The sequence below is a fragment of the Rana temporaria genome, chromosome 3 (genome assembly GCF_905171775.1).
Source record: "Rana temporaria chromosome 3, aRanTem1.1, whole genome shotgun sequence".
NCBI lineage: Eukaryota > Metazoa > Chordata > Amphibia > Anura > Ranidae > Rana > Rana temporaria.
Window position 1 is genome coordinate 28371614 of NC_053491.1, and position 16223 is coordinate 28387836.

A 16223-nucleotide genomic window follows, 5' to 3' on the forward strand; every position below is an offset into this window, starting at 1 on the left:
GAGTCTGTCAGTGCATCAGAATTGAGATAAATTTATGAAAAAGGGTTATTTATTTGCAAAATCCAAGAAAAACATATGGGCCCAGATTCTCGTATCTGGGCGTAAAACTGTGCCGGCGTAACGTATCTGGTTTTACAGGCAAGTGTTTTATTCACAAAGAACTTGCCTGTAAAGTTGCAGGGGCGTATCGTAAATCACCCGGCGCAAGCCCACCTAATTCAAATGAGCCGGGTAGGGGGCGTGGAACATTTAAATTAGGCGCGTTCCCGCACCGAACGTACTGCGTATGCGCCGTCCTGAAAATATCCCAGGGTGCATTGCTCCAAATGACGTCGCAAGGACGTCATTGGTTTCGACGTGAACGTAAATGGCGTCCAGCCCCATTCACGGACGACTTGCGCAAACGACGTAAATTTTTAAATTTCGATGCGGGAACGACATCCATACTTAACATTGGTTGCCCCTCATATAGCAGGGGCAACTTTACGCGTCGCAAATCTAAAGTAAACGTTGTAACTTCACTGCGTCGACCGCGCGTACGTTCGGGAATTCTCGTATTTTGCTCATTTGCATACTCGACTGGGAAAATGTCGAAGGCGACACCTAGCGGCGAAAAAAAATGCATTTAGGATCTGGCATAAAAGCCTTACGCCTGTCGGATCTAATGGATATCTATGCGTAACTGATTCTAAGAATCAGTCGCATAGATACGACGGCCCAGATTAGGACTTACGACGGCGTACGTTGCGTTGCGCCGTCGTAAGCCCTTGAGAATCTGGGCCATGTTTGTTTTTTTCAAAATTTTCTGTATTTTTTCATTAATTTAACAATAAATAAAAAACCCAGTCGTGATTAAATACCACAAAAGAAAGCTCTTTTCTGGGGAAAAAAATATAAACATTTCCTATGGGTACAGTGTTGCATGACCACACAATTGTCATTCTAAATGCGTCGCTGCTGAACCCTGAAAATTGGGCCTGGACAGGAAGGTGTGAAAGTGCCTGGTATGTAGTGGTTACCGTACCAGCCTACTCATTATTATTTTTTTCTATACCCCTCTTACTGGGTGGTGTCGTCTGCAGGGTTGGATACTCACCCACCCAGTGGCTCTAGCACTGACCCGCTGACATCCTTCTATTAACAAACACTATCTCAATCCCATAGCTACTTCTTACTTGTGTTGTCATTGAGAGGTCTGCAGGCTCTTCTGGGTCCTCGCGATGATGCGTCACTAGGCCCACCCCTCTCCTACTTACTGAATGAAAGACAAAGGCCGCCGGGGATATGTGACGTGCATATCCTAGTAGGCCCAGTGAGCGTTGTGCACATCATTTGCCTACACCAGTGATGGCGAACCTTGGAACCCAGATGTTTTGGAACTACATTTCCCATGAAGGCTCAACTACACTGCAGAGTGGATTAGTCATCATGCTAAATGTAGTTCCAAAACATCTGGGTTGCCAAGGTTCGCCATCACTGGCCTAGGCGAATGACTTGCATGGAGGGGCAGCCATATTTCTTGTTATAAAAGGTAAATAAAAGACCAAACTTATGATTTCCATAATTTCTTGTTCTGCTTCTGACTTTCTGTTGTTTTTTTTTCACAACAGGTAAATGTTGATGTTCCACATCTGGTTGTGAAGAATTGTGTGGAGCCGAATGTCTGAAGCACACTTGGGAATGACTTATCTCGAAGAGAACATGTGAATCGAAAAGGTTTCATCACACACTAGTTATGAACCTACATGGATACAACAGCTTTAAATAAAACTTTGTACCTATTCTGGAAGCTTCAGACAAAATAAGGAGAAGACATGTAGACCAATTCTAACTGGATCTTCTATCTTCTTTTTTTTTTTCTCCATTTAATATATCTATCATTACTACAAGCCAAAGACCCGCTTGTGGCTTCTGTTTGAAGACATTTCATGAAAACATTTAATTACAGGGAACATTCCACCGGTGGAGCCAGATCAATATGCCTCCAGGTAACAGAGAAATCAATACGTGATTTCTTCCCCAATTTTCTCCAAGGAATTTTTTCATGTAAAAAATTAATTAGGTTCCTGCCACATGGTCGGCAGGCAGCTCCACTATTGCTCTCCGTGAGAGAGAAGATAACATCCAGATGGCAACAACATGCTCCTTGGATATGAGACTGACTCATCCACTAACATCTTGCCAATAAAATCCACCGAAATTTACATCATGTGTGACAAGGAAACTTTACGTTAAAATGAATCCTTCATCTTGTCGGCTAGTTATGATATATATAGACTAGCCATACTCAAAAATTCACTGATATCTTCTAAATGAATTTCATTGATCCTATATACTGCTTACGAGTAGAATCCAGTCTTGAACAATAATACTTAATTGCCAGATTTCTATGGTATTTACTATAGAAACAGTGTATATAAATTAGATCAACTTGTTACATGTGCAAATAGATAATGACCCTTAGAAGTTGTTTTTTGTCATATGAGGGACACCACATCCCATTAGAATACATAAAGAACCCCAAAATTACAATCCCTATCTGGACTTTTGTGGTGCATTAGAACCCACAAAGAACCCCAAATTACAATCCCTAAATTAACTTTTAACGGGCTTTAGAATGCTCAAAGAACCCCAAATAACAATCTCTAGAGTCTAGATCAGTGATGTGAACCTTGGCACCCCAGATTTTTGGAACTACATTTCCCATGATACTCTGCAGTGTAGTGGAGCATCATGGTAAATGTAGTACCAAAACATCTGGGCTGCCAAGGTTCACCATCACTGATCTAGATGGACTTTAGGGGTGCACCGCATCCCATTAGAATGCACAAAAAAAAAAAACGAATTTCTAGTGGACTTTTGAGGTGCGCCTGAAAAGTTCATCTAGGGATCGTAATTTGGGGTTCATTGGGGTGCACCTCAAAAGACCATCTATGGATTGTAATTTTGGGGTTATTTGTGCATTTCAATGGAATGTGGTGCACCTCAAAATTCCATCTAGGGTTGTAATATGGGGTTCTTGGTGCATTCTAATGGGATGTGTAGTGCACCTCAAAAGTCCATCTAGACATTGTAATTTGGGGTTCTTAATCCTCTTTCGAATTTGGTAGCAGTTGGGGTGGCAGAGTAACAGTGTTATTTATTTTCCTACTGTTCCCATTACCACAAATGTTTTATCAAGGGTGATGGCGATGTCCTAATTATCTCTGTGAAATGGGAACATAGTGTTCAATGCAGAAGGTCAAATGAGCTTTAGAACAGAACATGTTTCCGATAGTTCAGTCACAGTAAATATTTCACTTTGACCCCATATACAATTAGAAAATTGAACAAATGTTTGAAACAAAATCCAACTAGTGTATGGACAGCTTAAGAGGGGAGTTTCTTTTGTAGAGATTTGCTCCGACTTTCTGTGTGTCTCTGGGACAGGGAGTGGAGGGAAATCTTCCTAATGCCTAGTGTACGCGTACGGGATTCCCGGCGTGTAAAAAGGCCCCCGGGAATCCCGAGGGGAAAACTGAGAACCTTCTTGGTAATTTTCTCCTGTACATATGATGGGTTTTCCCATCGGGAAAAGTCTGCTGTGAGAGCTTTGGCCGGGAATCCCAGCCGTGTGTATGCGCCATCGCAGTTTTTCCCATAGAAAACTGCTGGGAAAAAGACCACTGGGAATCCAGTGGGGGAAAAAAGAGAACATGTTCTCTTTTTTTATTTTTTTCGCACTTTTCCTGTCGGAAAACTGCGATGGAGCATACACACGACCGGGATTCACGGCCAAAAGCTCTCATGGCAGTTTTTCTGCCGGAAAACCGTTGGTGTGTACGAGGCATTAGTCCGTTCACACCAAAACACGGGGCAGAAAACCCGCGTGTAGGTTTCTGCTTTGCAGTTGGGATTAAGATTAACGACACCCCAAATGCAGTGCATTTGCCCGCACTGGATCACATGTACAGAAGTACCATGCAATGCGGTTTCCAAAAGCAGTGCGCATGTACTACTTTTTAAGCAGTGCGGCGCAATTTCAACCTAGTCAAAATGAATGGTCTGAAGTTGCACTGCATGTGAATCCACAGGACGCGCCACGTGAAACGCCACTAAAAATGACGGACAGCAAAAATAAATTGACACGAGTCCTAACCCTTCCCTAATTCAAATCTAAAAAGAAGTTTGGGGGGCTATATATATACATTTCAGACATTTCCAGTTACCTAATATTATTAGCAATATACATTTGTAAACTTTTTTCTTTCTCGGTTTCGTTTTAAATTGTTTGGTTGTATTAAAGCTCTTGATGGATAATTAGTGCAGATGATTGCAGCTTAAGCCTAGTACCACAATCAGAAAAAAGGGACGAAAGATTACTGCTTTTTGAAGCGATCGTACAATAATCCGATTGTTGGTACACAACTTTCGAGAGACGATGATGACAGTTCGTCCTGAAATTATTGGAACCCAAAAAAAATTATTGTACAATTTTTGTTTAATTTGCAAAGTATTCGTCCGAAAATACAATACAATGTAATACATTACATCACGTCCAAATTTTTATTCTGTTGTACGAAATTTACATAAATTAGCAACCTCTTCCTTTTGATGAGGAGCATGCAAAAAAAAATGGACGATCATTCGTCTGATAATCTCATTGTGTGTATGAGGCTTACAGAGGATATAAATTGCATTAATTGTATAGTCTTGGGAAAGTTCATTGGTTAAGTTATTCTTGCAACCAATCGGGTGCAAGCACAAATACTGTGTTCTTTTTTTTTTTTTTTCTACTCCACATGTTTGGGTATTTTTAGCAAAGTACATTTTCACCACATTCTCAAAGGGAAAAATCCCTTTGCAAAGGTGAACAGTCTATTTGCCTTTAGTAAAACGAACCCCTACAAACTTTCTGTAAAGCCATCTTTGGATTGCAGCCCTTTGTATTGATTACAGGGAATGTTAGGTATATGAGGCAAAATCAGGCCAAAGGTCAACGGTCCTCATTGTGAGGTGTAAAGGATGATATGACAATTTGCCCTTAAAAAAGACATATCATATATGAGTCTTGACAGAATGTTCGTTGGGAGCTGGGAAGGTCCGATGACCCCTTTCTTCACAAGAGAAAGTGTGGCAATGGTGGTCAGGAAACGTGGGCCTGGTCCAACTGCCTTCATGTCAGGTTAGAGCGTGGTTTCTCAACTGGGGTTCAACCAGAGGTTGTTAGAGGTTCCCTGAGCAATGTCTGGCCACGCCGATAAGTTCCCCTGATACCATTGATTTTTATTTTTTAATTATTGGCTATTTGTTAGGGGTAATTCTTTCCAATAACAAGTATAAGGAAGCATTCTTCCCACTGACCATCACACTAATGTACTATGATTTGTAGATGTAGTAATTTTTAGCAGAGGTTCCCTGAGATTGGAAAGTTTTTTTCAAGGGTTTGTCCATGTTAAAAAGCTTGAGAAAGGTTTGGGTTGAGGCAGTGGTTCTCAAACCTGTGGGTTCGGGACCCCCTCAGGGGTCGAATGATGATTTGCCAGGGGTCACCAAATCCTGGACTGTTCCTGAGAGCCCACACCGCTCTCCCAGCCTTTTGCAGCTGTCCAGCAGGGCTGTCCCTTGAGCCTGTTGCCGCCCAGTGGGGCTGTTCCTGGAACAGCAAGCTGCCCACTCAGCCTCTTCGCAGCCGCCCATTCAGTTCACGGCATGGCTGGGGGGCAGAGACTAGAGGTCAGCTGACTGGTGAGGAATGGGGAAGTGGGAGGTGTTGGAGGAGACCCTATATCCTGATTTTGGCATAGGTGTCACTGCTAAAAGACACCACAAAAGTCAGAGACACAGTGAAGCTGGAGACACAGTGAGTAACACTACCTGTGATTATTAGTTGCCATTAGAAGGCCCCACTACAGTTTCTCAGATCAGCAGATGACCTTGAGTCAGAGAGCACCTAGTTGGCCGATCAGAACTCCCCCCAGCATTGCCACTAATGCCACCTTCCACCCCACCAGCACAGGCCACTCACCCCAAACTCCCCCCCACCAAGGTGTAAGAGAAGGGATAAGAATAGAGAATACATGGAAGGGAGAAAACATGTATTCAGGTGGCTGGCTGGGGTGGTAGTAAAACGCCCCTTTTAACTGGCCATCACAACATGGAGGTCATAGGGCAATGTTGGGTTACTAGTCTTGGGTGCCCTCGTCCTGTCCTTTTTTTTTGTTGGCACAACATCCAGTTCGATTCTTCTTTTAGTCACCACCTAGTAAGCCACAGATGAAGTAATACTTATAAAGGTAATATGCTATTAGATAATTTCATATAAACAAGCATCATCTTGCAGAAGCAATTTCCAGTGCTGACTTGCAATAGGAAATAAAACCTAATTTGATCTGTTGTAAGGTCTCTTGTATGAAACAGTTTGTTCTTTGTCGTAGCTCAGCACAATGTGGTTCTTTTGCCCACAGCAACAAATATATATATATTTTTTTCTTTTTTTCTTTTCTCGTGGTGTTTTTTTTTTTTTTTTTTTTTTTTTTTATCAAAGACTGCTTCTTTTCTTTGCTCATATGTTTTTGTATGTATGTAAACCTTCAGCTTGTAAAACAACCCATTGGGTGTCAAAAAGAAATGCGAGGTAAACAGCATGTGTGTTTTGAATATTGGAGCTGCATGATTAAGCATTACAAAATTACAATCTCAATTCAACCCCCCTCACGATCTTAATCAGGCATTTCCATGATTCATGTACCAAGTGCAGAGCAGTTCTCTGCTTACAGCTGTCAAAAAAAAAAAAAGCTGGCAAAGTTTATCACAACATTGCTCAGCGCTGAGAGATAAAAATAAACATTGTATCATTTAGTTTCTTTTAGTTCAGAGAGATTAACTTTGGGTCTGCAAATGAGATCAGTTTCACCACTTATGCCACGTACACACATCCGAAAATCGGACATAGTTCGTCCGACTTTTTTACGTTTTACTAGTCGCAAGTAGAAATTTTATAGGTTGCTAAAGTCACTAAAATTCTCGTATGACAGAAAAAAAAAATCGGAAGTGATGTCATGTGTTGTAATGTATTTGTGTTGTATTTTCGGACGACACCTTTACTGACCAAACTAAAATCGTATGATCTGTATCATAGCGAGGAAAATTTTTCGTGCATGTCTGATAAAATAATATCGGATGAACTGTCATGATCGGCTCACAGAAGCCCTGTACTAACGATCCGATTATCGGACGATTCTTCCTCGACGACATTTTTTGTACAATATTCGAATCGTGTGTACTTGGTATTAGGCAGCATTCACACCCTAGGCGTTTTGTCGCCTGAAGCGCGACGCTCAAAGACGCTAGAGGGGAAAAATAACATTATTCTCTATGGAGATGGTTCACATCTCCACGCCGAACGCCTGAAGCTCAAACAAGTCCCGGACCCTTTTTTGTCACGCGTATCGGGCGGGCTTGGGGGCATTTTCCATAGCCGACAATGACCTGTACAAAACCGTGTTAAAAACGACGCGTTTTGTTGTGGTGCAAATCACGGTAATAAACGCTGCAATTTGTCGCCGCAAATCGCGGTAAAGAACGCCGCAAATCGCCTACGCTTAGGTGTGAATGCAGCCTTTAGACTAAAGCCTCGTACACACGATCCAACTTTATGGCCATAATTGTCTGATGGGATGTGTTGTGTCGGATAATCCGATCGTGTGTATGCTCCATCAGACAGTTATTGGCTGAATTAACGACAACAAAAGTTGGCTGTTCATGCTCACCAACTGTTGGGGAAATAAATCTGTTTATCCGAACGTGTTTATGCAAGTCCGTCCAACTAAAATCCAAAGTACAAATACGCATGCTCATACCAGATGCTAAACATCAGACAATAATAGCATAAGGTTGCCCAAAAGTTGGCGGTATAGAGCTGAGAAAACCTACGTGATTTGTGAAAGTTGTCTGAAAATGTTGTGGCGTGTGTATGCAGAACAAGTTCACGGCCAACGCCCTTCGGAGCAAAATCCTTGGAAAAGTTGGTTGGAAGTCCGATCGTGCAAACGAGGCTTTAGGCTTAATGTACCTCTCCTTTAACGTAACAGATAGTAACCGACTTTTAAAAACATCTGTTTTGCCATGTTTACATGCCGCGTTTGCGTTTAGAAGCGTTTCTTTCTAATAGTCAAAAATTAAAAACGCCTGTAAAGTAAACGCAGCTATAATGCTGCCTAAATACGAAGGAAACTTGGACAGCCGCACTCCAAAAATGTTCTTTTAATTAAAATCGATCACAAAAGAACATGCCGCAGCAAAAAAATTGGAACAAAAGCTAAACGTTTCGCACTGTAGCTTCAGTGCTTAGTCATAGCAGCACTGAAGCTACAGTGCGAAACGTTGGCTTTTGTTCCAATTTTTTTGCTGTGGCATGTTAATTTTTTGACCGGATTTTTAATTAAAAGAACATTTTGGAGTGCGGCTTGTCCAAGTTTATCCTTCGTATTTTTGAGCATTGCCGTCACCCATGGTTTGGTTCCAGAGGAGGTTCTTTGAAGACTACTGACTGGTTAGTTTTCTCTCATCTAAAATGCTGCCTACTTGGTACCAGTTCATTGCTTCAGATATTTTATTGGCTACATGGCAGGATACAGCGATAACTAACGCGTTTCGTCCGAAGACTTGCGGTTGCTATGTAGCCGAAAAGTTGATGCAATAGATGTTACCGAGTAAGTCCGGCTTCATTATATATATACATATATATTATACCGTATTTATTGGGGTATAGCGCGCTCCCGCGTATAGCGCGCACCCCTAAAGTTGGCCAGAAATTCATGTGGAAAAAGGATTTTGTACTTACAGTTGTGGTGTCTTGCGCGGGCATCCATCGGAGGCCTCGTCGGGTCCCGGCGTCCGTCTGCGGCTTCGGGTGTCCTCTTCGTCGTGTCCGGCGTCCTTCTGCGGCGTCGTCCTTGGCTCGTTTCCCGCTTTCGCCGCGCCGAGTTGAATACTGCGCCGGCATATACCGAGCGCAGTACACTCGGGCATGCTTTGGCTACTGGGTGGGTGCGCGATATACGCCGATACCCACATCCCGGCGCCGAGTTTTGAATACTGCGCTGGCATATATACCGAGCGCAGTACACTCGTGTATAGTCGGGCAGTCCTGTCCAGGACGTGAGCACGGGAGGAGCCGAGACTGCCTGACTATACACGAGTGTACTGCGCTCGGTATATGCCGGCGCAGTATTCAAACTCGGCACGGGTATCGCGTATATCGCGCACCCACGATTTTGCCCCAAAAGGTGTGCGGTATACGCAGATAAATACAGTATATATATATTCTTAATACCCTTTTTTTAATATAATTGATCACATGGCCTCTGTTCTCAGCTGAACAAGGGACTTGGAGACAGGTGGGGGGGTGAGACTGCAAAGCAAAGTGGGGGAAGCAGGGGGGCAGAGAAACAGCAGTACACCGATCTTCTCAGTGATTAGTTGTAAGGAGGAGGGGGGGATTGTCCAGCATAAGACATACCATTGGAAGGCATGCATGCTGTTCTCCCAGCACAGCCAGAAGACTGACCATGCTGGGATGGACCACTTTCATGCCTAGCGTGGTCAGTTTATTATTGAGGGGTGGAATTAGCACCAGGGGATTTCACTCAAAGGATACCATATAAAGAGAACCGATACATTTTAACACAAGTACACGATACAACAGACAGAAATCAAAATGTTGGGGGGTAACATACACTTTAATCTCAGTTAAATTACATATAGAAATAAATGCATTCTGTATTGATGGGCTATTGTCTTGGTACCCTATGCGTTTGGTTGTATTTTTTTTATTTTTTTTAACACTGTGATCTATAACCACTAAGTACTACAGATGACATGCTCAACTACTTTAGTCTTTCCAGCCCAGCAGATGTGGCTCTCGGGACAAGGAAAGAGTTAAATCCTGAGCTAATAATGAACTCTTCCTGTCTGGCAAGCATGTGACACTGCCAAATATCCACAAGGATGTGATTGTATTTCTTTCTAGTTGCTGCTATGATCCATGTTGTCTTCTTTTCTTTTTTTTTTTTTCTCTCTTAAATGTTCCATTTTGTGTGGTTGTAAGGAAAACAAGCTAAAAATAGTCTACGAGTACTTTGTCATTCCTTTTTGATTAGCTATTTAATGACTGCAAGACCTCATCTGTGCTTTAATTACCAGTTCATTTAAGCAAATGAAGCAAGCTGGCTGCAGACTTCCTGTGCGCTTTGTAATGGCATGTCTGTGTTTAAAGTAGCATCGTCGCTTTCGTGAGACAAGATGGCACATTAAGGCTTGTGCATTTTTATTTATTTTTTTGTTTTGTTTTTTATAGCTTTTTTTTTAAGAGAATCTATTGGGTCAAAAATGAGATCGGCCATTTCTGACTTGTTTGTTGAGCTGGTTTGGTCTAGGGTTGCCACCCTGATCCTTCCTTTACCCTCGGATGAGTCAATAAGCCAGGACAAGCATGCACTCAGTAATGCTGGGGCATCTAAAGTGTTGTTTCAGGACGGTGGTACAACAAGTAATAAAGAAACAGTATGGCATCCCTGCAGCATATACAATACATTTCCAGAAGTATCGGGACACCGGCCTTTACAACGCACATGAACTTTAATGGCATCCCAGCCTGAGTCTGTAGGGTTTCAGTTTTGAGTTGGCCCACCCTTTACAGCTATAACAGCTTCAACTCTTCTGGGAAGGCTGTCAACAAGGTTTAGGAGTGTGTCTATGGGAATGTTTCTACCATTCTTCTAGAAGTGCATTTGTGAGGTCAGGCACTGATGTTGGACAAGAAATGCCTGGCTCACAGTCTCCGCTAAAATTCATCCCAAAGGGTGTTCCATCAGGTTGAGGTCAGGACTCAAGTTCCTCCACCCCAGACTCGCTCATCCATATCTTTATGGACCTTGCTTTGTGCACTGGTACGCAGTCATGTCGGAACAGAAAGGGTCCGTCCCCAAACTGTTCTCACAAAGTTGGTAAAATAAAATTGTGCAAAATGTCTTGGTATGCTGATGCCTTAAGAGTTCCCTTCACTGGAACGAAGGGGCCAAGCCCAACCCCTGAAAAACAACCCAACACCATAACGTGGTCATCATCATAATGATTTGGAGGGGTGGTCCAAGGGCTTTGGCAATATAGTGTAAAATGAGCGAGTTTGGGGTGAAGAACTTGACGAATGGCCTGCACCTCAACCCAACTAGGTTGTCATTAATGTTCATGTGCGTGTATAGGCAGGCGGCCCAATACTTTTGGCAATAGAGTGTATGTCCCGGCAGATCATTTTATCACCTTTCCATCTTTATTAAGGTGAGATCCAGCTATACTTGCATTAATCCCCCGACGCCCCCCCCCCCCCACCAACACAGCGCATTACTGCCTAGACCAGAGGTAGGCAACCTTGACACTCCAGCTATGGTGAAACTGCAAATACCATCATGTTTCAACCTCTGGGTGTCATGCCTGTGTCTGTCAGAGTCTTGCAATGATTAATGGGACTTGTAGTTCCACAACAGCTGGAGTGCCAAAGGTTGCCTACACCTGCCCTAAACAAGCAGTTAAAGTCAAATTGTGGCTTCACCCTAACTAGCCTTAAAAATGTCCCCTCCCCTTACTAACACCATTGTTGACCAATCTGTATAACACTTGTATACTTGCCTATTTTCAGTCTGGTCATATGACCTTCTGTGTCGGCCAACAACAGCTGCAGGGGAGAGTGCTCAACAATGGCTGGAAAAGCCTAGAGTGATGACATCACTCATAGGCTACTATGGCTCATTCGTGGTTGGCGCTCCCTCCTCTCTCCTGTAGCTGCCTCTGTCCGGCACAGGGATGCCGAGTCGCATGACCGGACTGGAACAGGCTGAAAATGGTAAATATATGCATCTTTCTTACACAGTTAGTAAGTATAGATGGTTTGTAGGGTGGGTGGGGGGGTTGTTTTTAGGGCTACTTAGGTTTAAGCTGATATTCCTTGCAGTGTGTCTAATACTTCCCTTATTTCTCACTACACTACCACAGGCTTTCTCCTCACTGTAGGATCTACTCCTGAAGCCACTCTTCTTTGATGCTTGACTAGTCTCAACTCTCGCATCATCATGTACAATACCGAACTGCCAGTCCTGCATTTTAGATGATGAGAGGGCCGCCAGCTGGGGAATACTCCTTACCCCTAGGCAACTTAAGCAATAGTTGGTTGCCAGACAAATGAAGCGTACATGGCAGACAGACTCTTCTTGAGTATGGGGGGTCCATGAAAATGTTTTTCTAAATATGTATTTAATTTCTAAAATGATATATTTGAAAATCAAATAAAAAATAATTTTCATATATATAATTTTAAAAATTAAATGTATAATTACATATTTTGATAATTGAAAAACAATCGTGCTTGTCAAAGTGGGCTTTATGTATCTATCTTTATGTAAAAATGAAATATTGTCTGAGAGGGGATTGAATGATTTGTCTATTTTAAAATAGACACTTTACTTTCAAAAAGTTTTGATATATGCAGCTCAGTAAAAGGTGAAATGGTGCAGCAATTTTTTATGCAATTATGTGAAGTGTAACACATGTTTGCCTTTGTCTCCCATCTCATTTTGGTGATGTACAGTTCTTTTTTTTATTTTCATCAACTTTTATAGCAAAATGGCTGGCGCCCCATTGTGTACACAATGACTGTAACCAAAAAGTGCAGAATATAGCTAAAACACTCCTATTGTATTTTATTCTGTCTGTTACATATATTTTTATTTTGGACTACTGTATGTTTTCTATTATCCATGGTGTCCCAAAAGTCACCATACATTGAAAAATGTTGTAATTTTATTTACAAAATATGCATTACAAAATTTTACAAAATATATTTTCCACACGTTGGCCGCCACTTTCTTCACACACATACAAAGTCTTCTGCCTCACTCATGGCAAACACTTTCTAAGTTATCTGTTATGTAATTGTATACATGTAAAATATGTTATGTTTGTAAAAAAAAATGTATGTATGGAGACTTTTGGGACACCCTGTAATAAGGGCACGGTTTGTTTTGGGGGTGGGGGTAGCTAGAGTAAAATAGGCACAAAAACAATTCTGTTAATTTCTTTTGCTATGGTATTTCTAGAATATGGCACTTGTTCAGCATTACCAGCACATGCTTTTGTTTTAATACATATTTGTAATTCCTTTTTTATTTATATATATATATATATATATATATATATATATATATATATATATATATATATAGAGAAATTTAAGAAAAAAAATACACACAATAGAATACTGCATATGAGCTTTTGGTCTTAACAACCTAAAACATAAATACAATTAGTGTTCTATATTTGGTGTTCCGTCAGTCGCTCAATGGCCTTGTATACATATGCTTCGAATGAGAAAGTTTAATGCACAATCGTGAAACCTGCCAAGTTTTAATGTTGCAAAAGGACAGATTCTCAAATGTCCACTATTCTATAGAGAGATAGCAGTCCTTTTTTATTTTGTGATTTGAAATTTTAATATAAAAGCTTAATAAAAAATATATAAATAAATATATATAATTGTTACATGGCCCATTAAACCATCTGCTTTTGAATGTACTTTGTGGACTAACCATTTCAACTGGGGGGGGGGGGGGGAAACAACATTTTTTACACCAACTTAGTCATAAGCAAATAGATGACACTAAAATTATTTAATGAGGATTATTAATAATTTCGATATGTTCCAAAATTTCAGATATTTCTACTTTTCCCCTTTGTGACGTTTTGGGTCCTAAATACCTTGTATCTTAAACTTTCTGTAATATTATCTGCTGCTTTAACCAATTAGATGCTGGACGGGTCTGCAAAGCAACATCCTTGTAACTTCTTTCTTTCTTTTCCCATTTTTATGTTGCTTTGCAAAACTTTTTTTTTTTCTTTTTTTGTGTAATTTTCTTTTGTAATTTAAATATAGAGATGCATTATACGTACTCAGAGTTTAATGGAAAAGAGGTGGTTTATTTTTTAATTTATATAATGTTAAAGTGTACATAAAAAAAATGTTAGAAAATATTTCTAGATTAAAGACTATTAGACTATTTATGCCAACAAGTTTATAATTCTTTACTGTCCTGCGGGGCTCGGGCTTTTGTTGCTGCTTATAAATCTTTTCAGAATTCTATTTTGTGAAACTTTGCTAACCATTTGTATATTGAAGGGTGGTTCATTCAGTTTTTTTGATGCTTTTTATGTTCTATGGGCGTATTTTCAAAATATAAAAAACCTCAAACATTTAATTCTGATAAACGATTGTTTCCCAACCACAAGCTCTCATCAATGGACAACACATTGTTATACTTTGGAATTGTTTTGGGTATTAAGGTTTTTTTTTTCTCATTGAAAATACTATGGTAGATTCATGTTGTTAATAAAATGTTCTTGGGAAATGTAATGATGTCTGTGTACTTTTATTTTTTTTTCCTGCTCATTTTTCAAAGTGAAACAAATCTTCTGGCGTAAACTGAAACTCCAGCTATATGGAGGAAAACCGTTTGCATTGCACATGTTTTAGCAATTTTATTGCCGCTCTTTACATTCTTCTGTCCTCTAATAATTGTAATGGTGAACTTTTTAAAAGTGATTGCAAGAGGGGGGCTTGACACATTTTAAACATGTTTAAATGCCTCAGGGAAGATTAAAGTAACTAAAAAGTAATAATCAAATGAGATCTGCACACCAATAAATATAATATTGTATAATTATCCACTTGAAGACCAAGTAAGAATGGTAAGCCATGGTTTGCCAAATTTGCTTGGAATCTAGGAGCCAGCTAAAAAAAAGTTAGGAGCCAGAAAACGCGCCCTGTCCTGCCAAGCTCGCGCGCAGAAGCGAAACACATACCTGAGTAGCGCCCCGCATATGTAAACGGTATTCAAACCACATATGAGGTATCGCCACGATCGTTAGAGCGAGATCAATAATTCTAGCCCTAGACCTCCTCTGTAAACTCAAAACATGCAACCTGTAGAATTTTTTAAACGTCGCCTATTCCACGAGCGGATGCAATTTTGAAGCGTGACATGTTGGGTATCAATTTACTCGGCGTAACATTATCTTTCACAATATAAAAAAAAATTGGGATAACTTTACTGTGTCTTATTTTTTAATTTAAAAAAGTGTATTTTTCCCCCAAAAAGTGCGCTTGTAAGACCGCTGCGCAAATACGGTGTGACAAAGTATTCCAACGATTGCCATTTTATTCTCTAGGGTATTAGAATAAAAAATATATATAATGTTTGGGGTTCTAATTAGAGGGAAGGAGATGCAGTAAAAACAGTGTAGAAAAACACATTAGAACTCCTGTTTTACTTGTAATGCCAATGGCCACCACCAGATGGCGCAAGGTCACAGAAGTAAGCTTGGGCCTTCACAAGTCTGCAAAGCTACGGCCTCAATTACCGGGCGTTGTGGGCCCGCCGCTATCGCGTGGCAGGGGAGGTGGGGGCACACGGAGACACAGGATCCTGTGCCTCCGTGCCCCCCGCCGTGCGATCGTGGTGGGCCCGTGGCCTCAATTACCGGCGGGCACCAGGTCACAATTTCTTGTTGCAATTGCGACCGGGCGCCCGGATATTGTCGAGCCCTGTGGTAAGCCCTATAAACACTACCAGAAAGGGGGGGGGGCATCCTGCTGCTTCTGACAGTGATCCGGCGGCTAATTAGCTGCTTGGACTGCTTTCATGAGAAAGAGAATAGCCGGCTGCCCGAAAATATACAGAGGTTATGACTGATAGCTTCAGCCATAACCCCAGTAAACCACTTGCAAGCAGCAACGTATATACCGTATCTCACAAAAGTGATTACACCCCTTACATTTTTGTAAATGTCTTATATCTTTTCATATGACAACACTGAAGAAATTACACTTTGTTACAATGTAAAGTATTGAGTGTACAGCTTGTATAACAATGTACATTTGCTGTCCACTCAAAATAACGCAACTCACAGCCATTTAATGTCTAAACCGCTGGCATCAAAAGTGAGTACACCCCTAAATTAAAATCTCCAAATTTGGCCCAAAGTGTCAATATTTTGTTCGGCATGGAGTTCACCAGAGCTTCACAGGTTGCGACTGGAGTCCTCTTCCACTCCTCCATGATGACATCACGGAGCTGGTGGATGTTAGAGACCTTACACTCCTCCACCTTCTGTTTGAGGATGCCCCACAGATGCTG

The 16223-nt window shown here is 41.1% G+C and overlaps 1 protein-coding gene across 1 annotated transcript in view; it reads left to right on the top strand.

Annotated features, from left to right (window-relative positions):
* FAM174B (family with sequence similarity 174 member B) overlaps positions 1 to 2204 on the top strand; it is a 121024-nt gene extending 118820 nt beyond the window's left edge. Inside the window, exon 3 of the mRNA XM_040342362.1 lies at positions 1611 to 2204. Coding sequence (XP_040198296.1) covers positions 1611 to 1614 — 4 coding nt within the window. The 3' untranslated portion in view covers positions 1615 to 2204. The remainder of the gene's footprint in view (positions 1 to 1610) is intronic.
* The last annotated feature ends 14019 nt before the right edge of the window (positions 2205 to 16223 follow it).